At 38.5% G+C, this 26,628-nt stretch overlaps 1 protein-coding gene across 1 annotated transcript; it reads left to right on the top strand.

The window, feature by feature from the left end:
* The first annotated feature begins 1,952 nt into the window (after positions 1-1,952).
* Positions 1,953-3,340, top strand: LOC127103944 (uncharacterized). The gene is made up of 2 exons (XM_051041172.1): positions 1,953-2,587; positions 2,671-3,340. Exons 1-2 carry the CDS (start codon positions 1,953-1,955, stop codon positions 3,338-3,340), a joined length of 1,305 nt encoding a protein of 434 aa, XP_050897129.1.
* Positions 3,341-26,628: the final 23,288 nt, after the last annotated feature.

Raw genomic sequence — 26,628 nt, 5'->3', positions numbered from 1 at the left:
TTCAACCTGAAACCACTATAGACCCTAGATGTAGAGTCGAGTGCTTTATTGTTGATCAAACATTGTCCGTAACTGGATGACCATAAAGACAGTTGATGGGTACTCAACGAAACATGTTGAGGGACATGAGTGACCTAGATAGAATTTGCCCATCCTGCGTAATAGGATAAATGTCTAAGGACCCAATATTGAACTGGACAAGGATGACACGGTCTATGCCTTGTGTTCAATATAGACATAAGGGTAAAAGGGTAATTATACACAAAAGTATTATCACAAAAGGATTTGTCAGATCACATGACATTTTTCGTGTCTTGGGTAGCAGTGATGTGTTGCTAGATACTGCTCACTGTTTATTATGTTAAATACGTGATTTAATATAATTGTCAATGCCGCGAAAACCTACAGGGTCACACACAAAAGGACAGATTGATGAGAGATAGAGTAAATAAGGAACACCGTAAGGTACAATGCACTTAAGTAGAATACTAAATATGGTAAGGTATCACGCGCTTAAGTGATTTTTGTATATCATAAGATATGGGCCACATACACTTAAGTGGGCTTTTTAGCTTACATCCCACACAAGTGGTTCTATAAATAGAACCCTTGTGTAGAAGCATTTGACCAGATGAAATTTCGTTTCTCTCTCTCTCTCTCTCTCTCTCTCTCTCTCTCTCTCTCTCTCTCTCTCTCTCTCTCTATCACACACACACACACACACACACACACACACACACACACACAAAGCACTCATTCGTAGCAGCTAGCACTGAGACTGAAGGAATCCGTTCGTGTGGACTGAGTAGAGGCGTTCTCAACATTCAACGTTCATGATCGCTCCTTAGATATGCATCAAAGGTTTCAATCACCACAAGATGTAACGATTCTATCACTGATCACGCCCATTCGTAAGGATCACTAAAGGAGAAATGTTTTAAATTCTGATGCATTTTGGATCGCTATTATCCTTCACTTTCTACTATGAACATATGATAATGAGTGCACCAAGTGATTTCACCAACATGGTGAATATGGGGATGCAACTCGAAGAAGGTGTTTATAACGAATGATAGGTTAAGGAAGGTGGTTCATCTAACAGCGTCAAAAAGTTCGGAGTTGGGTTCCTTAAGAAGAAAGAGCAAGATGTCAGTGATGTGGTACACAAAAGATCAAGGCAGAGATATCAACAATAACATATTGTAGAAGTAGCTCCAGCCTACCAGCCACAGCTCTTGCAAAAATCTCAACCGCAAATCCAACAACAACAACAACCATAGTTTACACAACAACAACCTCAATACATTTAGCAGAATATCCCTCAGCCACAATAACGACCTCAGTAATAGGCCCGTCCATAATACAACAATAATCAATTTCAAAGAAGACCGCAATTTGATCCAATACCTATGACTTACACAAAATAATTCCCATATTTGGTCGACAAGAAGCACATTCAAACTAGACCTACTCCCCCTATTCCAAAGAAACTTCCATATTGGTACAAAGCTGACCAGTTTTGCGCCTACCACCAAGGGGTAACTGGATACAACTTAGAAGACTGTTATAGTTTAAAGTCTGAGGTGCAAAGATTGATCAAAAGAGGCATTCTGTCTTTCAGAGATGTCAACCCAAACGTACAAGTGAATCCTCTACCTCAACATGGAAGAGCTTCTATCAACATGGTAGAAGGTTGTCCTGGCAGTTTCAGAGTTTACGATGTATGTTATTTAGAAGGAGATTTGGTCGAGATGCACCTTAAATTGGGTGATCTCATTTATATGACGCAACACAACTATGCTGCTTGCGGACTTTGCCGTACAACTCTCTGTGGTTGTCGTATTGTAAGGGAAGATTTGCAAAAAGAAATAAACAACGGGCTTATTTGAGTTGATAGAGAGAGGAACTTCAATAAAGTCAATGTGGTACAAGCTAAGGGGGCTCCTATCAACATGGTTGAAGGCTGTCAGTGTAATTACCAAATCTACGATGTGATATTCATGATAAGATCTTTGGTTAAGATGCACAAGAGTTTGTTTCGGCTCCCTTTTGTTCCACCACGTGATTCTACCACCTGCGAATTTTGTTCGATAAACCCACGTGCATGTCCCCTTGTACGACAGGATATACAAAGATTGTTGGACGCGGGAACTATCATTGTTGTCCATCCCAGAAATCTCGAGAATGATGCCAATGTTATAATCCCTCAGTCCAATGTTCCTGAACCCTTGGAGATTACATTCGATGGTCGCAACTCTATAATTTCACCTTTGGTCATCTATTTATCAGGTCCAACACCGTACCAATCTGACAAAGTCGTACCCTACAAGTACCAAGCTACCATGATCGAAGATGGAAAGGAGGTTCCTCTACCTTCTATGCCTTCTGTCGTTAACATTATCGATGTAAGTGGGGTCACAAGAAGCGGGCGTGTATTCGCTGCGGTGCCACCAAGAAATGTTAAAGCTATAGTTGGGAAGAAAACGCAAGTTGAGGCACCGATTATAAACAACGAACCTGATTTTGTGGAAGAGTTCAGTGGGGCTAATATCAACTTAGAATTCGATGAGGTTTTGAGATTGATCAAGTATACAAAGTTGTGGACCAGCTCTTACAAACCCCTTCCAAGATATCTGTTTTATCCCTACTGATGAGTTATGAGGCTCATAGGGAGGCTCTAAAAAAGGTTATAGAGCAATATTATGTCGATCATGACGTAATGATTGACCAATTTCATAACATTGTCGCCAACATAACTGTCTGCCACAATTTGAGTTTCAGTCATGAAGAACTCCCAGCAGAGGGCAAGAATCACAACATGGCTCTGCATATTTCCATGAATTGCCTTAATGATTCTCTATCCAATGTGTTGGTGGACACATCTTCTTCACTCAATGTCATGCCAAAATCAACTATGTCCAGATTGGCTTTTCAAGGCGCTCCTATGAGATATAGTGGGGTTATTATTAAAGCATTTGACGGCTCCAGAAAGACTGTCATCGGCGAGGTGGCTCTCCCCATGACCATTGGTCCACATATCTTTCAAGTCACCTTTCAAGTAATGGACATCCATACTTCTTACAGTTGTTTGTTGGGTCTCCCGTGGATCCATGAGGCAATGTTTGTCACTTCGACTTTTCACCAGAGGCTCAAGTTCGTAAGGAATGGGAAATTGGTCACAGTATGCAGAGAAGAGGCTTTAGTAGTGAGTCACATATCGTTATTTTCTTTCGTCGATGCTGAGGATGAAGTTGGAACCCAATTTCATACACTATCTATTGCTGACAAAGATGTACAAGATAATGGAGCTTCCATTCATTCCTTTAACGATGCGCGATAGTTAATCGAAGATGGTTCAATAGGTGGATGGGGACAAGTTGTGAGTCTCCCTGAAAACAAATTTTGTGAATGCCTTGGTTTCTCACCTACATCTTCAAAGGTCGCTCAACAAGATGCGATTCTCCATCCTATTCAAGAGACTCTCCGGAGTGGATGATTCATCAACCCTACTCAATCTGAAAAAATGTTGTCATTGAAGAGAATCCCAAAGAGGATGCACAAAGCTTCGTAACGCATGGGATGGTCTGCCAAAATTGGATAGTTGTTGATGTTCCTACAATTGTCCATGTTTATAAGTAATATTTTATCGTCATTTTAAAAATTCCTTTTGTTCTGCCCAAGATGAAAGAGTCTTTTGTTGGGATTTGTTTCAAGTTCCCATTATCATTAATGAAATGTTCATTTTTTCTTCCATTTTATTTTACTTTTTTCCTTTCGAAAAATGGTAATCTAAAACAAACAAACAAACAAAAATCTTTTTTCTGCATGCAAATTCCATTTTTTTATCTTTATGCTAAAAAGACAAGCATAAATCATGTATACAAATTGATTAATGTCACATCCATTGAAAGCAATGACCCTACGCCCTCTCCCAACTTTGATTTCCCCGTATTTGAGGCCGAAGAAGAAAGTGATGAAGAGATTCCAGATGAGATCTCTCGGCTACTTGAGCAAGAAGAAAAGGCCATTCAGCCTCACAAAGAGTCAATGGAAGTGATTAACTTGGGTTCCGAAGAAGGTAGAACGGAGGTCAAGATTAGAGAATCGCTTTTCCCGGATGTCAATGAGAGAATGATAGATCTTCTTAGAGAATATACATATGTGTTTGCTTGGTCTTATTAGGACATGCCAGGTTTTGATACTAATATTGTGGAGCATCATTTTCCATTTAAATCAGGATATCCACCAGTCAAACAGAAGTTAAGAAGAACACATCCAGACATGGCTCTCAAGATCAAAGAAGAGGTTCATAAGCATATTGATGCTGATTTCTTGTTACATCTAAGTATCCTTAATGGTTGGCCGACATAATGCCCATTCCAAAGAAAGATGGTAAAGTTCGAATGTGTGTCAACTATAAAGATTTGAACAAGGCCAGTCCAAAGGATGATTTCCCTTTACCTCATATTGATATGTTGGTCAGCATCACTACCAAATTCAATGTCTTTTCTTTCATGGATGGATTCTCTGGCTACAAATAGATCAGAATGGCGCCTAAAGATAGGGAGAAAACATCATTTATTACACCTTGGGGAACATTCTGCTACAGAGTGATGCCTTTCGGTTTAAAGAAAGCTGGTGCAACCTATCAACGAGCCATGACAACGCTCTTTCATGACATGATGCACAAGGAGATTGAGGTCTATGTGGAAGAAATGATTGCTAAGTCCAAGACTGAAGAAGAGCATGTTGAGTATTTATTAAAGCTATTTCAACGTCTGAGGAAGTACAAACTCCGCCTAAATCCCAACAAATGTACTTTCGGTGTCCGTTCAGGAAAGCTCATAGGCTTCATCGTCAATCAACAAGGTATTAAGGTGAACCCTGATAAAGTCAGAGCCATTCAAGAAATTCTCGCACCTAAAATAGAGAAACAAGTCAGAGGATTCCTCGACCGTTTTAATTACATCTCCCAATTTATATCTCACATGACTGCTACTTGTGGGCCAATTTTCAAGCTTCTTCGCAAAGATCAAGAATGTGTATGGACTGAAGACTGCCAGAAAGCTTTTAATAGCATCAAGAAGTACTTGCTGGAGCCTCCTATTCTGATTCCTCCAATGGAAGGAAGACCTTTGATTATGTATTTGACCATATTAGAAGATTCCATGGGTTGTGTGCTCGGTCAATAAGATGAAACTGGAATAAAGGAGCATGATTTACTATTTGAGTAAGAAATTCACGAATTGTGAGTCTCGATACTCTATGCTCAAAAAGACTTGTTGTGCTTTACCTTGGGCTGCCTGTCGTCTTCGCCAATATATGCTCAATCATACTACTTGGTTGATCTAAAAAATGGATCCAATCAAGTACATCTTTGAAAAACCTGCTTTAACTGGAAGAATTTCTCATTGGCAAATGCTATTGTCTGATTATGATATTGAGTACCATACCCAAAAGGAAATAAAAGGAAGTATCTTGGCTGACCATTTAGCTTACCAGCCAATTGACGACTATTAATCCATTCGATTTGAATTTCCCAGTGAGGATGTAATGTACTTAAAAGCGAAAGATTGTGATGAACTGTTGCCAAGTTAAGGGCCTGATCCAGAATCCTGTTGGGTCTTGATATTTGACGGAGTTGTTAATGCTTATGGAAATGGAATTGGGGAAGTCATTGTCACTCCTCAAGGTTCTCATATTCCATTTACCACGAGATTGCCATTCACATGTACGAACAACGTGGCAGAGTATGAAGCATTCATTATGGGTCTTGAAGAGGCTATCGACTTGAGAATCAAAATTATGGATGTATGGAGATTCAACTTTGTGATTAATCAGATCAAAGGAGAATAGGAAACCTATCATCTTGGTTTGATTCCTTACAATGATTATGTGAGGAGGCTGTCAACTTTCTTCAACCAAATTGAATTTCACCATATACCTCGTGAAGAGAATCAGACAACAAATGCTCTGGCAAATTTATCCTCCATGATTGTTATGAACCGGTGGAATGATGTTCCTACAATAAATGTTATACGCCTTGACAGACCTGCTCTTTTGTTCGCTGCAGAAGAGGTCATTGATGACAAACCATGGTATCATGATATTAAATGCTTTATTCAAAGACAAGAGTGCCCACCTGGGGCATCGAACAAAGATAAGAAGGCTCTTAGAAGGTTGGCTGGTACCTTCTTTCTGAATGAAGACGTATTGTACAAGAGAAACTTTGACATGGTCTTGCTCATATGTGTGGATAGACACGAAGCAGACATGTTGATGATAGAAATTCGTGAAGGATCCTTTGGTACCCATGCCCATGGACATCCAATGGCTAAAAGGATGTTATGAGCAGGTTACTATTGGCTAACGATGGAATCTAGCTGCTACAAATATATGAAGAAGTGCCATAAATGTCAGGTTTATGCTGATAAGATTCATGTGCATCCAACTCTTTTCAGTGTTATCTCCTCTCCTTGGCCTTTCTTTATGTGGGGAATTGACATGATTGGTATGATAGAACCTAAAGCTTCAAACGGACATCGTTTCACTCTGGTGGCCATTGATTACTTTACTAAGTGGGTCGAAGCCACATCGTACGCCAATGTAACTAAGCAAGTAGTGGTCTAATTTATCAAGAATCAAATAATCTATCGTTATGGTGTTCCAAGTAAGATCATTATTGATAATGGATCAAACTTAAATAACAAGATGATGAAAGAAATGTGTGCATAATTCAAGATTGAACACCATAACTCATCTCCTTACAGACCCAAGATGAATGGGGTCGTTGAAGTTGCGAAAAAGAATATAAAGAAGATCATCCAGAAAATGGTTGTGACTTACAAGGACTGGCATGAGATGCTCCCTTTTGCTCTACATGGGTATCGTACATCCATCTGCACTTTAAATAGGGCAACCCCTTTCTCTCTTGTATATGGCATGGAAGTAGTGCTCCCCATGGAGGTTGAGATCCCGTCAATGAGAGTCTTTATGGAAGCAGAATTGTCTGAGGCTGAATTGTGTCAGAGTAGATTTGATCAGTTGAACTTAATTGAAGAAAAGAGGATGACGACTTTATGCCATGGTCAATTGTATCAACAAAGGATGAAGAAAGCTTTTGATAAGAAGGTTCGACCTCGTGTGTTCAGAGAAGTCGACCTCGTACTCAAGAAGATCTTGTCTTTCATTACTGACTTTAGGGGAAAGTGGACTCATAATTATGAAGGACCATATGTTGTTAAGAAAGCCTTCTCTGGTGGTGCTTTAATCCTTACAACCATGGATGGTGAGGAGCTCATTCGTCCCATGAATGCCGATACAGTTAAGAAATATTTCGCCTAAAAAATAAAAGAACAACTCACTAAGTTGAAAACCCGCAAGGGCGGCTTAGGCAAAAAAGAGCGTCTCAGTGGACCAAAAACCCAAAAGGGAAGTCCAGGAAAAAGTTTGAGACATGGATAGAAAATGATTGTCCTAGTAGATTGACACCCGCAAGGGGAAATCTAGGCAAAAGTTAGGGATTATGGTAAGTAATTGCATCATTCCAGACTTGATCAATTCAAAGCGACCTCGCCCATCAAAGTTTTCTTAATCAAATTACTCTCTCCAGAAGCTCGAACATAATGGATTTCAAAGTTGATAGGGAGAATAGTGGTCATTGCATTTTAATGTAGCCTTTTCACGTATTTACCATTTTTCATCTTTGTAAATGATCTATGGAGTCTCGCCATTTACGGACCACCATTCCATCAATAGAATTCAAAACTTTATCCATTTGTTTGTGACTCTTATTTTACTTCCTTCTTGCAAAATGACTTTTTACTTTTGATGAGAAAATTCTTGAAACAAAAGTTTTAAATATCTTGTTTTGCTTTTAAAAGGTGTGTGTGTGTGTGTGTGTGTGTGTGTGTGTGTGTGTTTCTTTAATTTATGATCACAATAAGGAATGTCAACAGTAATCCCATAAAAGGTTGGATCCTGATGTATGGAGCTCAGTGCTTTCTTGAAATAATGTCTTTATCATTCCTAGTGGAATTGCAGCAGTAGATGATTCTTGCTTCTTTAAGAGAACATCCTTCCATTTGGCATCATTATACCTAGAGAATATTGGGTTTGAAGGCAAACTTTACTCCATTGACGACTTCTTGTTTTATCTCTAGTGAGATTCCCCTTATGTTGAGATTAGCCGAGTGTTCATTTGTACCAAGATGTTTATCTCATCTCCGGTTCATCTACTATTTCCTGTTTTGTCATCATAAACATAACACGCATTCACGCATGCATATACATCATGTGTAGTTAAATTCATAATTCGTATTCATATTGCCTCCTTTGTGTCGTTTTACTTAACTTGGCTGCATTTATCCCCCAAGTGATATATATTTCCTCTCTTCAGTAGAGTCGTCAACCTTAAGCAGAAAGTGTATACCCTTTCTAAATCCCCACTGAGTTTATTCCTCGTGGAATATTTTGCTTTAGCTCTCCTTTCCATACTTGGATAGGATAATTCCCCAATTTGAGATCATTCCTCACTGAGAAGAGTCTTGTTTGACTATCCCTTTCTAGTTTATTTCGGGACTGAACCTGATCTCTGGCAGGTCTGATATTGAATCTCTAGGCGGTAAAAACCTAGATTGATGGTACATTTATTTTGTACCTCCAATTACTTCGATACCCATGAAGGATTTTCTTATGATTCCCCATCGAAGATGATTTTTTTCCCAACAGTGTTCTTGTAACACTCCCTTTGAAATCCTTACCTAACAACATGTAGTAGTCTCTTTATTTGAGAAGCTTGTTTTGTTCTCAGATTTTGTTTCGAAGGACAAATGGCAGTCTCTTCACGAGAATTTTGTCTATCCACAGTGAGGTCCTTTCACCAAATGGTTATGTATTCAGAAAACTCCCATCAGAGAAGTTTGTTTGAACCCTTTTTACCCTTTTCAAGAGGAAATCTTGATTAAAGAAGAAACTGAGACCCGTTCACGGCATACAACCCAAATCGTTTGGGGAAGTTTATTTACCCTTTTCAAGAGGAATTCTTGATTAAAGAAGAAACTGAGACCCGTTCATGGCATATAACCCGAATCGTTTGGGGAAGTTTATTTACCTTTTCGAGAGGAAGTCTTGATTAAAGAAGAAACTGAGACCCATTTGTGGCATACAACCCGAATCATGGTTGAAGTATATTATCCAATGGCAAGTGGCGATCTCTTTATTTGAGAAACTTATTTCATTTTGAATGACGAATGGCAGTCTCTTCTCCAAGAAGTTTGCCCATTCCCCAATTGAAGTTTATCAACATTATTAGTTGCTCCTCCGTCAAATGGCTATCTCTCCGGAAAAGTTCCGTCAGAGAAGTTTGTCGAAGATTATCATCTTTTGCTTTATCTTCCCCAGAGTAAAGTTAACTACGACTAATGGCAATTTCCCCAATAAGTCCGCTATCAAAACCATCCTCTCATCAAATGGATGTCTCTCCGGAAGATCCCCGCTAGAGAAGTTTGACGAGATTCCTTTCAGATGATGTTATTTTCTCTTTATTTGAGAAATTTGTTTTGAAGATCCCCAGTGGAGTCATTGGTTCCCATCTCCCATTTCAGTGATCACTTTTTTCTCAAAAATAGAAATCTATTGAAGAAGAAACTGGATCCTCTTTTCCAATATTGGAAATTGGTTCTCATCCAGTTATCAGAACCTATATTCCTATTCTCCAGTGGAATGTTAATTTTACCGCCAGTAATTTAAACACTGTCCCCAATTTGTTAGCCTTTGATGTTATTCCCCGGTATTAGTCCCTTTCCTCTCTGCAGGGTTTCTCTAGTAGTAGTGTGTCTCATGTGGTATCATTACCCACGAAATTCAAAGTCTTTCATTCACATCGTATCATAAGAGTCATTGCGCTATCTTAGGATCAAAAGATTGTGCATTTTAATATTTAAGTCTCTCCAATCTCGTCGAGACAATGATTTCAACCTTCATATCTCCGGATGGAAGAAACTTAAATAGGGGCAACTGTAACACACTAATTTTCACCCCTAAGATCCCTTATCATTTGTATCATTTGCCTAACGTCAAGTTCATCAAATACTTTTGTGTATAGCTTTATGCTTTACGAAACCCCATAAAAAAATATGTCTTGCTTGACTTTGTTTGCAAGTTAGGGTTTTGGCATCAAGAAGTCCAAGGGATGGGTCAATCAAAGCTCAGTGTGATCATGAATATCTCAAGGTGATCAAGAGTCTCCCTCCAATCAACAATCAAAGTTTGTACTCACCTCAATTAAAGTTTATCAAGCCACAATTCATCTGCCATTCCAAATTAGGGTTTTGGTCAAAGTCAGCTTAATATTGACTTTTTGACCAAAGCATGATCCAATGGCTTGAGGCATGACCAAAGGTCCTCAAGTATGTCCCCATGACCCATTCAAACAATCCAAATGGCTCAATAAGATAGGTTCATGAACATATGAAAATGTTGGACACAACTGATGAAAAGTCAGCAAATGCCTAAAGCTAAAGTTTGACTTTTAAGATTTTTGGTCAACTATGGACTATTCAAATCAAGGATCATGAAAATATGATCAATGAAGTCATTTGATCAAGGTTAATCAAGAAAATCAAGGTTACTTGCAAAAGGGGCAAAAATGGATCAAATTAAAGGTCTTGCTTCATACTTCAACTTTGTTCTAGGTGATGAAACCCCAAAAATGCATGGATGAGAAGATATGAGGCCATGAGTGGAGGATTAATTTGCTCTTCAAGTAATAAAACACTTAGTGAAATTTCCAGCATACTGACCTAGTCAAGTGACCAACTTTATGCCATTTTTCACCAAGATCCCAACTGATTCAAGAAAAGTGCTCAACATGAAAGTTATATATCATGACTCCATCTTTCCAAAATGTCCAAGAGCAAGAATTTCCCATGTTTGATCTAAGAGAATCAAAGTTAGGAAGATAATATCATGAAATGGTTCGTAGGTCAAATTCCAAGCCAAAGTACATTGCAAATCCAAACAAATCCATAAGTACATGTACTTATTGCTTCCAAATCCCACCCTAATCAGCATATTTCACCCACTTTTGAGCTATTATCCAAGTAATTAATCCAATACACAATGAACTATTCCATTTTTACATAAAGTAGCTTTAATCCAACAAGAAGTGCCATTGAGCTCCTAAATGGATTTGGATCTGATGTATACCAACTCCAAGCCTCAAGTCAACTCCAACGCTTCATAAAGGACAACACAAAACACTCCATGAACTCATTTCTTGTGCCATGCTTCCCACTTGGTGATTTGTGCAACAACCAACCAACCAAGCAAACCAGTACAAGCCACAATTATTTTATGGTATTTGAGGCTTCTTGAACCTTCAAGGATCCCTATTAATAGAGTACAAAGTCTCAGCCATCAACACACCAAGCTTACCAAGAAAAACTTCATTTTTGCAAGCTTTTGACCTTAACCTCCATTTCTTCCATTTGACTTGAGCATTCTGCAAACCAAAGAGTCCAACCATCTCCTGGGAACTCATAGGCATTGTAAGGGACATCAAACAACAACTGGAAGTGGAGTTGAAGAGGCATTGGATCTTGCTCCAATAGGTATACTCTTAACTTCTAAACTCATTATACATGCATCATTTCCATGTGATTTCTGAAGCAAACATGTAGCACTCATTATATTAAGATTGATCATTGGTTCACATGCCATTTATCTTGTTGTTCATGTGAATTAAACTTGCACGAAACCTAGGGCTCTAGGTCTAGTTTTGACCCTTGTGTGCCCTTATCTTTGAGTTATAGCCAAAACTTGTTGTACCATTTTGTTCCTTGTTTCATTTTGAACAACTTTGATCTTTACTTCATTTGAAATGGTTGAAAAATGAGGAAGATATGCTGGATCAAAAATATGAAGAAAAAAAATGAAAGAATAAGAGAGAGAAGCGAGACGTTGAAGAAGATGCTAAGGTGGCATTGACAAGTCAAACTAAACGCGTTTTATATTATATATAATTCCTTGTGTTGTAATGAACAGATGTATAGCCACCCCAGTGGTAGAAACGCGTGCCCTAAGTCACTTGTAACCAAAAGGTCTGGGGTTCAAATCCCCCTCGCCCCAACCTTTGATTTTTATTTTTCCAAGCAGCACATGTAACCCCAAGAGCGTGGGTTCGAACCTGGCCAATGTAATGTTTATTTCTCTCATTTGTTTAAATGTCCAATTTTCTTCACAAACTTCAAAAATCTATAACTTCATGATCCCTTAACATTTTTAACCCATTCTTTTTGCCATGTGTTCATGAGGATATATACTTTATGATGATTAAAAAAATCCCAAAATATTATTTTATTTCACCATTTTTTGTTTAATGGGAAACATGTGCTTTTAAATGTCTTTAAGGGTCCAAATTGATTCATTTCTTATTTGTTCTTGATGTTGAAAACTTGTATGATTATAGCACACTCTTTTAGATGTTGATTGTTATCCCTAACATGTTTAAACTTGACTATTTACATACCATGTCTCAATTGATTCACCTCGAAAACATGCTTGAATGAATGGTTAGAAGGTGATTAGGGTTTCCTTTTGTTTGTTTCTTCTTCATGCCATGATTAGGGTTTAGTTCTAACATGTCCTTAACATGTTCTTGCCTCTTGTTTGATTTGTATGCATAATGATCCACTTAGGGTTTTACCTTTTCCATACCATGTTCATATGATCCATATTTTGAATATCTTTCTTTTGTCACAACTTTACTTGACAACCATATATCTTGATTATGATACTTGTCTTGTTTGTCCAAAGTGGTTTAGTACCCTTGCATTAAATAATGTTTAATCATGTCTTGTGATACTCCACTTGCATTATATATTAATTTGTGATGTTATATCCAAGTCCTGTAATTGTTTATCATTTCATTCAAGTGTTTCCTTCATAAACTTCCATAATGTTGAACATGTATCTGATATTTGTTCATGTGTTATCTCTTGTGATGATTATGTAAACCTTTGTCATGTTTGTTTATGTCCATCATGCCTAAAATCCATGTAAGTAGCTTGCTCATGTCTTGCTTATTTATGTATTTTTATGTATCTAAGTCCCAGGGAAAGGATCTTATGTTGACTTCCTAGTCATGTGTTATTTGTTTGTTTGTTGACTTTGTTTGTCCATTCATGCATTTACCATAAACCAAACCCTACCCCTTTTTCAAGCTAAAACACCAACACAAATCTTGACTTAATTTTAATCAATGGACTTTCAATTACACTTGAAAATGCTTTAGTATACATGAGGTATTTCAAATAGAAACCTTGACTTACTTTTAGTTAATGGATTTTTCAATTACACTCCCAAATGCTTTAGTACACATGAAGCATCTCAAACTCAAAACTTTGACTTACCTTTAGTCAAGTAAAACTTTCCAAAACATTTTCTACCCCTTTTATTGACCCATCCAAAAATGAAAACAACTTTTAAACCAAAACATAGATAAATTAAAGAGATTCCTGTAGAGTACTACAGATGCTTAGGGTGCTAATACCTTCCCTTGGCATAACCAACCCCCGTACCTTCGATCTCTACTTTCTTTACTCCTAGTTTTTTACTATTTGCTATGCATGTTTATTTTGGGTTTTTTTTTAATCTCTTCCTCTTCCCTTTGAAAAATAAAAGTTCGGTGGTGATATCAATGTTTTGCGAGTCAAGTTAATCCAATAGCTTGGTCTCCGATTCTCACCATGGCAACATGTACTACACTTATATTAGTACAAGTGAAGCATATGCCATTATAAACCAGAAGTTTACAAAGAATTGTAAATTTATAACTTGGCATGATTGGTTGGGCCATCCCGGTTATATAATGATGCGAAAAGTAATTGATTGTTCATGTGATTTTAGCTGATGCATCAACTAGATGGTCACATATTTGTTTGTTATCAACTCGCAACCGGGTATTTGCGATATTGCTAGATCAACTAATTCGAATAAGAGCTCATTTACCCGATTATCCTATGAAGAAAACACATTTTGATAATGCTGCAAAAAAATTATCTCAAGCATTTTATGAGTATTTTATGTCTATTGGAACTGACATTGAACATCTAGTAACACATGTTCATACACAAAATGGACTTGCATAATCATTTATTAAACGTATTAAATTAATTACAAGACAACTTATCATGAGATGAAAACTCCCAATTTCTACTCGGGGATATGCAATTTTGCATGCTAACATTGATACGCATCAGGCTAACAACTTATCACACCTTTTTCCCTTTACAATTAGTTTTTGGTAAAGAGCATAATATTTTCCATCTAAGGATATTTGGATGTGCGATATATGTTTCAATTTTCTACCACACCGCACTAAGATAGATCCTCAAAGGAGGATGGAAATATATGTTGGATATGAATCTCTATCTATTATAAAGTACCTTGAACCAATAATAGGAGATTTATTCACCGCTCTATTTGTTGATTGTCATTTTGATGAATAAAATTTCCCAACATTAGGGGGAGAGAATAATAAGTTGAAAAAAGAGATCGGTTGGAATGAATTACCATTACCTCATCTTGATCCTCGAACAAAACAATATGAACTAGAAGTCCAAAAGATAATTCACTTGCAAATTTTAGAAAATCAATTACCAAATGCATTCACTGATGAAAAAATTATGACTAAATCAAATATACCACCAGCAAATACTCCAATAAAAATGGATGTCCATGTTGGACAATCTAATAAGTATCAACCACGCCTTAAGCGTGGTAGGCTAATCGGTTCCAAAGATAAAAATCCTTGAACAAGAAAGGGAGCTAAGAATAAAGATGGCTCAAGCGAGGATATATAAAATATAAAAGAATCTTCAGTCATAATAAACACTTCATGTAACACCACAAATTTGATGAATTGATTTAATTGAATTATTTATAATTTTATTTGATTATTTGATGTTTTAATTGAAATTGATTATGTGGTTATGGTGGGTGTAATGACATTGGTGGGATGTGGTGAGAAATAGGTGCTTGGTAGAATGATTAGAGAATAACTAGAATATTTTCATTTTTAATTAATATTATAATATAGTCATTTTATTTTATTTATTAAAATAAATAGAGAAGGAGATTTTGATGAAAAAATTGAAATAGTAGAAATAAGAGAGAGTATTAGTAGTATTTTTATTAAAATAAAATTAGAGATGAGAATGGTATTTTGGTGAATTAAGGAATACATGAGAGTAATGTTGAAAGTCACTAATTTAGAGAGATTAAGTTACTAATAGAAAGGTTAGTAAAGGGGGTTTGGGAACTTTTTTACGTAAAACATAATTTTGGGGGAAAAAGGAAGAGGCAAAGGCTAGGGAATAGGAAGAACATCCATTAAAAGAGATTCGAGGAGTTTTACTGGAAAATCTAATGTAGGGGATTACTCCTAATAGAGTGTATATTGCATGATTGGGTAGAGGAAAATCCTTAATCCTATTAGATTTTCCTTACTTTTTCTCTTTTGATGAATATGTAATTCAGGGTTGCAGTTATATGATATGTGTGATGCAATATGTGAAATTCATGCACTGTTATGCCCTAAAAATAATGTGTTCTTGTTGATGAAATTGATATGAAATGTGTTCACGTGTTGTTGTGAATTTGATGAACAAACAATGATTTAATCCATGATTAAGTAATGAAATTGCATGTTGATTAGTGGATGTTTGATGTTTTGATGTTAGATATCATATTCCTTGATGTTGTTGTGCAATTTGGGGTTAGGGGATGTGAAATCGAAGTTCTGAGTTGAACTCCCATGAAAAAATATAGTTCTTCCTACTGGTTCAGGGTGATAAGCTTCACCCTAATAATGCCTTGGTTGTCATCGTGTGGGAGGCACCGAAGACATCAACTGCCTGAAGGGTAGACCGTCATGGTCCCCATGCATGTTAGGTTGGGATGGCCGTCATTGGGAATTGGCTTGTCGTTCCGATTTTTGACGTACTACTGTGTTTTTGGCTACTATTTTGCCACTATTTGAAAATACATGATGTTGTTTATGATATTATTATTGAACTGATTCACTTGTGTTGTATGAAGCATGTTGTATGCATATTGGTGATAAATTTATGATGATCATTTTTTGTGAGATTTCATGTATGGATGCATCATGGTGTACGAACTTCGGTCCAGTTTATCGTGTACTCTGGTCTGGTGGTATGGATTTAGGAGCGAGTAGATAATTTCAACGAGGAATTAGTGAAGCGTTGCTTATGGTGATAGCAACGAATTTTGGTATGCTCTGGTTTGATGGTATGGATTCAGGAGTAAGCAGCCAGTTCCATATGAGAATTAGTGAAATGTTACCTATGGTAATGGTAACGATTGGTGTGCTTTGGTCCTATTATGGAGATTCACGAGTGAGATGGATCGGTGTTGTCCATAATGGTACCTCGTGTATTATTGAATTGTGTTGTTGAGTTCATTGTATTCACTATTCATATATGTATTGAATGATTTTGTTGATATTGATGATTGGGAATGCTTTGGTGATGTATGAAATTAAATTGTGTTGAATAATTATTGATGTTTATTTAGGATACCCTTGCATACTTTTGCACAATTACCTATTATGAGCGTATTCTCACCCCTTTGTTGTTTGTGTGGTTTTGTGCTCCTTCTTGGGGTACAAAAGAGCAGGTAAATTTGTACTTCCTCCGGTCTCAAATATAAGCAACTTTACAAAAAAGCTCACCCTTTAAGAAAAATGTTTGAGTGCATTTAAATCTTAATCTCTTTCTAATTTTACCCATACTTTTTGCTTTGGAAATCAATAAAAACGTGAAAATATGGAGAAAAAAAGCAGGGTTATATTGGAATAGTAACATTGAATATAATAACTGTGGATATCTTTTGCTTATATTTAAGATCATTGAGATTTTTTTTATGCTTATATTTGAGACTAGAGGGAGTAGCTGCTTAGAGGCTGAAGGATGGCGTATAGGTTGTTCTTCTTTTTCTTGCTTTATGCGTTTATTTAGATTTCGTTGCTCTGATCTATAACACTGGGAAGACGAACGATTCGTTTGATTTTATTATTATTTGCGACGTGCTTGGTGTTGAAGTCATTTTTCCAAGACCATATTTTATGTCATGAGACTTACTTATTCGTTAAATTATTTTCATTAATTAATTCAACTACGATGAGCCTATGTTAAGCCGATCATGTGATGACATGTGTTTAAATTGATGCATGTTTTATATAACTCGTGTTATAGAGTAGGTTTTTGTTGTGTTTGAGTGACACCCTATGTATGTGTTTATTTTATTTCCACATTATTTCGTGTTTCGGGGTTAGGGTTTTACATAATGGTATTAGAGCAAGTCGGTTAGTCCGTCCAGGTTTTTGACATGTTAATTGTTCCCTAGTATGTGACATGTGTGTGTGTTCATTGTTGATGCATTATTTATTCTAATGTTTGTTTGATGGTGTGTAGAGTAATGGCTGGAATAAATAGTCGCGCAATTGCTAATGCTTTGGAGTCAGTGGCTCAGGCGCTGTAGGGGTAGCAAAATCATCAAGGTGCTGATGACGAGTTCTCTAGGCTGGATAAGTTTCAGAGAAACAAGCCACTGACTTTCAAGGGAAGATATGATCTAGAGGGTGAATAGGCATGGCGTCGAGAGATTTAGATGATTTTCCGCATGATGGATGACATGAAAGTCCAGAAGTTGTAGTTCGGTACTCACATGTTGTCTGAAGAGGCTGAAGACTTGTGGGATAATGCACGCTAGAGACTGAAGATGTTGGTATCGAGATTACTTGGGTTGTGTTTCGAGTTCATTTTCTAGAGAAGTAATTTCCTGAATATGTGTGACGTAAGAAGGAAATTGAGTTCCTCGAACTCAAGCAGGGGAATATGATTGTTGCCGAATACATTGTGAGGTTCGAGGAGCTTGTGACATTTTCTTCTCACTATAATGGTGCTGCTACTGAGGGTTCGAAGTGCATCAAGTTTGAGAGTGGAATGCATCCTAAGATTAAACAAGGATTGATTATTAGGAGATTTAATTATTTCCTATGCAGGTGAGTAAGTGTAGGATATATGATGAGGATATCCGAGCTTGTTCTGCTAATTATAAGAGCATCAACGAGAAGAAGGGGAAGAATTAGTACCATGGGAAGCCGTATAATTCCCCAACTGACAGAGGGAAGAAAACACCTTCAAATGAGAGAAAGCCAAGCGGGGGAGATACTCCCACTTATGTCAAGTGTTTCAAGTGTGGCGAGTTGGGCCACAATGCTAATGCATGCAGGAATAATGTTCTTATGTGCTTAAAATGTGGGAAGACTGCCCATTGTGTTGAAGATTGCAAAAGTGTTCGCTCACTTGTTATAACTGCAGGAACATGGGTACATCAATACTAATTTTCAGAAGCCAAAGAAGGCATAGTTTGGGGGGAAAAGTCTTTGCTTTGTCAGGGTCAGAGACTACTAGCTCAGACAGGTTGATTTGAGGTACGCGTTTTAATAACAATATTCCACTGATTTCTATTATTGACCCTGGTGTAACACATTCGTTTGTTTCACTTGATTGTGCTAAGATGTTGGGTTTGAGGTTGTCTTCTATGGTTGGGAGTATAATTTTTGATACCCCAGCTCTAGGTCGGGTAACCACTTCGTGGGTTTGTGTGAATTGTCCACTTACTATTTATGGTAAGAGTTTAGGGATGAACTTAATATATCTACCTTTGATGTTATCCTTAGAATGATCTGGTTGGAGTTAAACCATGTTCATATCAACTGTACAACAAGACAATGTCATTTCTAGAGTTTGACGCAAGTGATGAGTTAGTTGTGTCTGCTATGCAAGTGGGGAGTTTGTGAAGGATGATGATCGGAAAAATGGCAAGTGATTACTATTTTTACCGATGTAGTAATAAGGAGTTTTATCTCTAAGTATCGATCTCAAGGATTGCGTAGGAAATACTTATTTTACTTTGATTCTATCAGAACAAAAAGATGATGGTTTGGTTGTTTTGGAATTCTAACAATAAACACAACAGACAGTAAAATATAATTGATTAATATAAAATATGCTAGGGGAAGTGGTTGATTTAACCAGTTATGAATTCAGTCAAAATTTCCTTAATACATATGAAACATTCAATTACCTAACCTCAGAATGTTCTCCCTTAAGTCCTTAAGGAAGAAACTATTAAACTACCAATTCTTACTCAAATGTCCATTCAATTAATCATTGGTTTTAATCATAAATAATATCAAGGTTTGTGGTGGTTTACAAAAGTTACTAGTCCTAGATGATGCAATCATAAACCTAATTGTGTGAAAACCCTAACAATCACAATCCTGTTATTGATAGTCATAGATCAATTTGTATTTATCCGATACAAAAGCATAATAACATCACACAATTGAGTTGAAATAAGTAACATAGCAATAAGGAAATCATTTGTTCAAATTTATAACATACGATCAAATCAGGACCACCCCCCTAACATAGGGGTTTTAGCCTCTCATAGTAGTAAACGAAATCATAGTATGAAAATTAGACATTACAAAGAACTAGGAGATTTGGATCTTCAATGGTCGGAACCCTTGAATCTCGCCGTCTTCGAATCCCCCGTAGTAGTTATCTTCTCAATGCCGTGTTTTCTTTCGTACGTCAAAAAGTATCTTCTCCTTTCTCTTCCAAGCCTTCTTATAGCTTCAGATGAATCTCTTCCAAACAAAAGGTCCAAACTACCCTTAATGAGCAGAATAGGTTCACAAATCAAAAGTTGAGGTTTCCTAGCCGCGCCCAACAACACGGGCCGTGTGTGTACACACGGGCGCCCGTGTTACTCTCCATGATAATTATCTTCAAACCAAGCTACAAAGGCAACAACACGGGCCGTGTTCCTCCACACGGGTGCCCGTGTTAATGCACTGTTTTAAACAACACGGCTGTGTGTCACCACACGGGTGCCCGTGTTGTTCTCTGTTTTTCTTCTCCCATTTTGCTATGCCTGATCAACAACACGGGCAGTGTTGTAGCACACGGGTGCCCGTGTTGACCTGCTGTCTCTTCATATTTTTGCCTTTCTAAGTATCCATAACCTCACCATTAATGCTTTTAAACCTGTGCAAGGGCCTGTAACAATAACACTACCAAACGAAGCATAAAAGAGATCTTTTTAACATAAACTTGTAATCGAATGCAATGCGATACCAAACCAACAAAACATGATAAATGACTCTGAAGCAACTATAAACAAACATAAATCTTACCAAAGTGATGAAAATATGTCGGATTAACGGTGGGAATTCAATGGAAATGGTGACCGATCACAACCCCAAACTTGTCTCATTGCTTGTCCTCAAGTGATGTATTGAGTCCAAACAAAGGTCACCCCCGAATTCATTTTCCACAATGCAACCTAGTCTTTCACAATTTGTGTTCTTCCTTTCAGATCGAGTTTCAGGTCTCTCCAATTCAGGCAGTTTACCATATTTCCACATCAGAAACCTCGTCACCTACAAGCTTTTCACACACTCACAACATCTCTCAGGGTTAGGTGTGTACACTCACAGCACAATATGCAATACCAAACTCTTAAATTTGAATACATTCTAATGTCACGACAACAGCAGATTCCACACACTTTTCGAGGTCTTTTTGGGTTGTAACGGGGCTTGGGTACGGTGGGATAACAAAAATGGATAACAAAGGGTTTTGAACTCGGCAGTCATATTGTGTGATTTTTCTTTCTCTTTTTCTCGTGCATCACGTATACTCTGGGGGTTAATTTCACTCTTTTGACTCTTTTTCTACTCAAATTTTTCGAGCATTTTATAGGTGTTAGAGTCTTAAGTCTCGGCAAGTGCATTTTATCTCTTTTGTTTTTCTTTTTTTCTTTTTCTTCTTTTTTTCTTTTACGGACATACATACTATTTTTCTTTTTGTATGATCTCTTATTATGCACTTGCCCTCTCTTTCAAGATTTCCACCCCAAACTTAGTTTTATTGCACATCTTGCAATTCACACAATCATACCGAGTAATGGAAAAAAATGAATTATTAAAAGTTAACAGGGGGTTTATGATGAATAAAATGGCTAAGGCTCAACAGGGTTCACGAAGGGAAACATACAGATAGGGATGGTTAGAAAGGCCCTGGCTAAACAAATAACTTGGCTCAGTGTGTATTGTCATGATGTGACGTGTCAACAGAACATACGCAAAATCAGAGTGATAAAGTCATACCTGGCTGAACTCTCATGCTGATATTTGGTGTTTGGCTTTTTGTGATCTCGCCATGTTGGTTAACTTGCAAGCTCTTAAGTCTCCTCGTGTTATGTGGTTCTTTTCTGACTTTGTTTTTCCATACCGCTCTCTTGGTCCAGTGTCCCCAAATTGTGTCCGACTTTATTTTCTCAAGGTTGCATTAACTTCCGGGGTGTCTTATCAGCCTAAGTTTGAGGGGTGTCATTCATCCACTACCATTGATCTCGGGCTCGTCCAACCGTTTCTCATCACTTTGTACACACAGTAAGTCCAAAAGAACAGAAAACAAACAAAACAAACAAACATACTAATATAACGATAACATAACAAAAACAAAACAAATTGAAAGAGAATTAAAACATGAAAGGAGAAACCCCCCCCCCCCCCCCCACACTTGAACTAAACATTGACCTTAATGTTTAAATTCAAAAACGAAGGGGACTTACAGTGATCACTGTTGTGGAGGAGGCAGAGGATCGTGCGGGAAATGCAACATCAAACGTTGCATCATGGCTTGCATGTCATCCATGACTGTCCCTTGTCGGAACAGTTCCACACTCTGTCTATCTAATTCCGCACCTTGTCTGGTTTGCTCGGTGCGGAGAGTTCCCATCTCAGTCTAGAGCCAACCCCACTGGTCCTGAGACATGAAAGAGGATCCTTCACCATGTAGGCTCGAATCATGTGGGGGTGGCATACCATGAGCATCTGGCCTATCATCTTCTTCCATTTCCTCACCTAAAAGGTCATGGTTAAACTGAGCATCTTCCCCTACAGATGGGGCTGAACCTGTATACAACCAGTTAGCAATATTGGCAATGCTAATGGAACCAGGTGCTGGTAGTGCGAGCACTTCCACATTGTGAATCACCAGAGAGTAATGAGTCGGCCTGATGGCAATCATTTGCTGATTGACTAGAGTGTGCATGTCGATCTTAGTCTTTCCCATCACTGCAGTTTCTTCCAGCAAGAGTTGATCATACCCAAAGTGACCCGCAATCTGCGTGATCATACCACCCACAGAAATATCACCGGTAGTTGCGTGGCCAACTTGCTTCAAATGATTGGCGGCGAAAGCCGCTGCATTGATTCGCTCATTATGGGCCATGCAATGAAGAAAAAATAACTCTTTCTTAGCAGCGACCCCGGTACTATCACCCCGTCCGAATAAGGTGTAGGTTAACCCTTTTTGTGAATATCTGAAGCACGGGTTATGAATCCCAGAAGCTTTTCCTGAGCTAGGGTTATATCCAGTTTTACCTGTAATAGCCCTCCAGAAATCAATTGCAGAAAAAGTGTCCGGAGGGGTTCCGGGTCCAGATACCGGAAGTCTCAGAATACTCCCAAGTTCCTCAACAGATAACTCGTGATCTTCATCAAACAAGCGGAAAGTAATTTGACCATAAAATTCCATCTCCGAACCTGTCCACCTTCTCCTCATCTTAAACTCAACTGTACTTAAGAATTCAAGTGTGATACGAGCGAAGGTCGGTGCTTCGAATTGCATGAATTCTAACATACCGATGTTGTGAAACATGCGGTGCACCTCTTCCTTTAAACCTAACTCATCCAGTGTAGCATCATACATATATCGTGTCGGAATGAGCTTACGTTTAGCGAGAATCACACACCTCTCTTGATGATTCGGTTGTTCAAACAAAATGCCATGAGGATTCGTAGAGCGTCTAGCCCGTTGCTTTGGCCGAGAAGATGTGGCTACATCCTTCTCCTTGCTTATACGCTTTGGGGGCATAATGGTACCTGCAAAAATTTCGCAAAATCCAAAGAACAAGTTAGTGAAAACTGCCACCGTCACTGTGTAGAGGACGGCGAGAGGAACGACTTTTGTGAAGGTGAGATGAGGTTAAAGTGAGTGGAGCTATGAGAAAAGTGAAGCTTAATTTGATGGAGGTTAGGTTAACAATGGAGGAAGAGGGAGAGAGAAGCTTTCAAAAATCAGAAAAAGTGAGAATAAGTGGTGGGGAAGAGATGTAATAGCAAGTGGGCCCCCACATTAAAAATACCCAAAATCACAAAATTTGAAAAATTAACCCGTTACGAACAACACGGTCGTGTTCCTGCACATGGGCGCCCGTGTTAATTCGCTGTTTTAATTAACACGGCCGTGTGTCACCACACGGGCGCCCGTGTTAATCCACTGCTTTAATTAACACGGTCGTGTGTCACCACACGGGTGGCCGTGTGGATGCCCAGTATTCCTCTTGCAGCACGACACGGGCCGTGTGTCACCACACGGGTGGCCGTGTGAATGACCTGTTTTCCTCAATTTCTGAATTCTGCTATGCTTCATAGGTTCAGCATCCTTTCGCTGAGAGGTGATGATGATTATACTCTCCAAGTTCCACTCCTTACCTGCAACAACGTTTCACACCCATACAGAAAAGAAAAAAAACAAAATAAGTTAACAACCGAAGACGTGGGTTGCCTCCCACGAAGCGCTTCGTTTAACGTCGCATGGCTCGACGGTTCTCCACCTCATTAGGCAAGGCGCACATGGTCAATCAATCCAGGCTGTTGGCCTATGTAATAGGGCTTCAGCCTCTGGCCATTCACCTTGAATGTATCCCCATTGTCTTGGTTCTTAATCTCTATTGCTCAATGGGGAAAAACCTTATGCACGACAAATGGCCCGGACCATCTTGATTTTAATTTCCCAGGAAACAAGTTGAGCCTCGAATTGAACAACAATACAAGTTGTCCTTCCCAGAAATCTTTCCTGATGATTCTCTGATCATGCCACTTCCGTGTTTGCTCCTTGTACATCTTTGCATTCTCATATGCCTGATTACGAAATTCTTCTAACTCGTGAAATTGAAGAATTTGGGATTCACCGGCTTTTGCAAGATCACAACTTAAGAACTTGGATGCCCAAAAGGGTTTGTGCTCTAATTCCAGAGGAAGATGACACGCCTTACCATAAATCAGTTGATACGGAGACATGCCAATTGGGGTTTTGAAAGCGGTTCAGTACGCCCATAAAGCGTCATCTAATTTGATTGCCCAATCTTTTCTTGAAACACTCACTGTCTTTTCCAAAATCTGTTTAATTTGCCGATTAGACACTTCAATTTGCCCACTCGTTTGGGGATGATATGGTGTGGCAATCTTGTGCTTCACATTATATTTCTTCAATAAGTTCTCCATGAGCTTATTAAAGAAATGTGTTCCTTCATCACTGATAAGTACTCTAGGCACACCAAACCTTGAGAAGATGTTTTGTTTGAGAAAGTTTACCACTACTCTCGCATCATTCGAAGGGAGGGCTACGGCTTCCACCCATTTGGAGACATAGTCCACAACCACCAGAATATATTTTTTTTCCAAATGAGGGTGGAAATGGCCCCATAAAGTCTATTCCCCAAACATCAAATAATTCCACTTCAAGCATGCCCTTTTGAGGCATCTGATTCCTCCTAGAAATATTTCCTGTTCGTTGGCATCTGTCACATTCCTTCACAACGACTTGGGCATCCTTAAACAACGTAGGCCAGTACAACCCTGATTGGAGGACTTTTGCGGCTGTCCTGTCTCCACTAAAGTGTCCCCCATAATATGAGTCATGACATGCCTTTAAGACTTCATTTTGTTCTTCCTCAGGGGCACATCGACGGATTAGTCAGTCTACCTCTTTCTTATACAAGAATGGTTCGTCCCACAAATAAAACCTGCAATCATGAAGAAACTTTTTCTTTTTGTTATAATCAAAGTCGTCAGGAATTATACCACCCACCAGGTAGTTTGCGTAGTCAGCAAACCAAGGAACACCCACCACCGCGAGGATTCTTTCATCTATAAACTCCTCCTTTATGGGATGTTCCTCTTCCGTCTCTTCAATCGGAGACATTCAAGATAGGTGGTCAGCAACGGTGTTTTCACACCCCTTTTTGTCTCGAATTTCAGGTCAAATTCTTGCAACAGCAAGATCCATCTGAGCAGCCTTGGCTTCAAGTCCTGTTTAGAAAAAAGATATTTCAACGCAACATGGTCAGTATAAACAATTACCTTTGTTCCCAACAAGTATTGCCGAAATTTGTCAAAGGCATAAACCACAGCCAGTAACTCCTTCTCTGTGGTTGCATAATTCATCTGGGTTGGATTCAACACATGGCTAGCATAGTAGATGACGTGGAGGCGTTTGTCTTTTCTTTTCCCCAAAACTGCCCCTATTGCTATATCGCTCGCATCACACATTATCTCAAAGGGTAGAGACCAGTCAGGCGAGATCACTATAGGAGCAGACACCAATTTATTTTTTAGAGTCTCGAAGGCTTCGTTGCACTTTTTGTCAAATAGAAACGGAGTATCCTTCACAAGCAGGCTAGTCAAAGGTTTTGCGATCTTAGAGATATCTTTGGTGAACCTACGATAGAATCCTGCATGTCCCAAGAAACTCCATATACCTTTCTCATTCACAGGATGAGGGATATTGGAGATCACTTCCACTTTTGCCTTGTCAACTTCTATTCCTTGATGGGAAATTTTATGACCTAGTACGATCCCTTCTCTCACCATGAAGTGACACTTTTCCCAATTCAGGATTAGATTGGTTTGTTGACATCTCTCCAGCACAAGTGACAAATTATACAAACAATTTTCGAAAGAAGATCCAAAAACTGAAAAATCATCCATAAACACCTCCATATGCTTCTCAAGCATATCGGAAAATATGGATGTCATGCACCTCTGAAATGTCGCAGGTGCGTTGCATAAACCAAATGGCATTCTTCTATAAGCAAAGATTCCATACGGGCATGTGAATGCTGTTTTTTCTTGATCCTCAGGTGCCACAGCAATTTGGTTGTACCCTGAGTACCCATCCAGAAAACAGTAGAAATCATGACCTGCCAATCTTTCCAACATCTGATCGATAAAAGGTAAAGGAAAATGGCCCTTCCTTGTAGCAGTGTTAAGTCTTCTATAGTCTATGCAAACTCTCCAACCTGTAACAGTATGGGTGGGGATCAACTCATTTTTCTCATTTTTTATCACAGTTGTCCCTCCCTTCTTTGGTACCACATGAACTGGGCTCACCCACGAACTGTCAGATATTGGGTAAATTAACCCCGCATCTAAAAGTTTCACCACCTCCTTGCGAACAACTTCTTTCATAGCTGGATTCAGTCTTCTTTGAGGTTGGACGACCGGTTTCTGATCATCCTCCATCAAAATCTTGTGCATACACATTGTCGGGCTGATTCCTTTCAAATCGTCCATCGCCCACCCAATAGCACCCTTGTATTTCTTTAGGACTTTGATTAGCTCTCCTTCTTGTGTCTCTCTCAAACCTGAATTGATGATTGCTGGACATTTTTCCTCAT

Source organism: Lathyrus oleraceus, chromosome 7 (assembly GCF_024323335.1).
Source record: "Lathyrus oleraceus cultivar Zhongwan6 chromosome 7, CAAS_Psat_ZW6_1.0, whole genome shotgun sequence".
NCBI classification, from domain to species: Eukaryota; Viridiplantae; Streptophyta; class Magnoliopsida; order Fabales; family Fabaceae; genus Lathyrus; species Lathyrus oleraceus.
The sequence above is the reverse complement of the archived record's forward strand: the minus strand, read 5'-3'. Positions and strand labels throughout refer to the sequence as shown.

Bases quoted from the DNA above. Each gene is read 5' to 3' on its own strand.
- LOC127103944 (XM_051041172.1), top strand. From the start codon at position 1,953: ATGGTTGAAGGCTGTCAGTGTAATTACCAAATCTACGATGTGATATTC. The intron at 2,588-2,670 runs GTATACAAAGTT...TGAGGCTCATAG, and splicing joins GAGGTTTTGAGATTGATCAA to GGAGGCTCTAAAAAAGGTTA.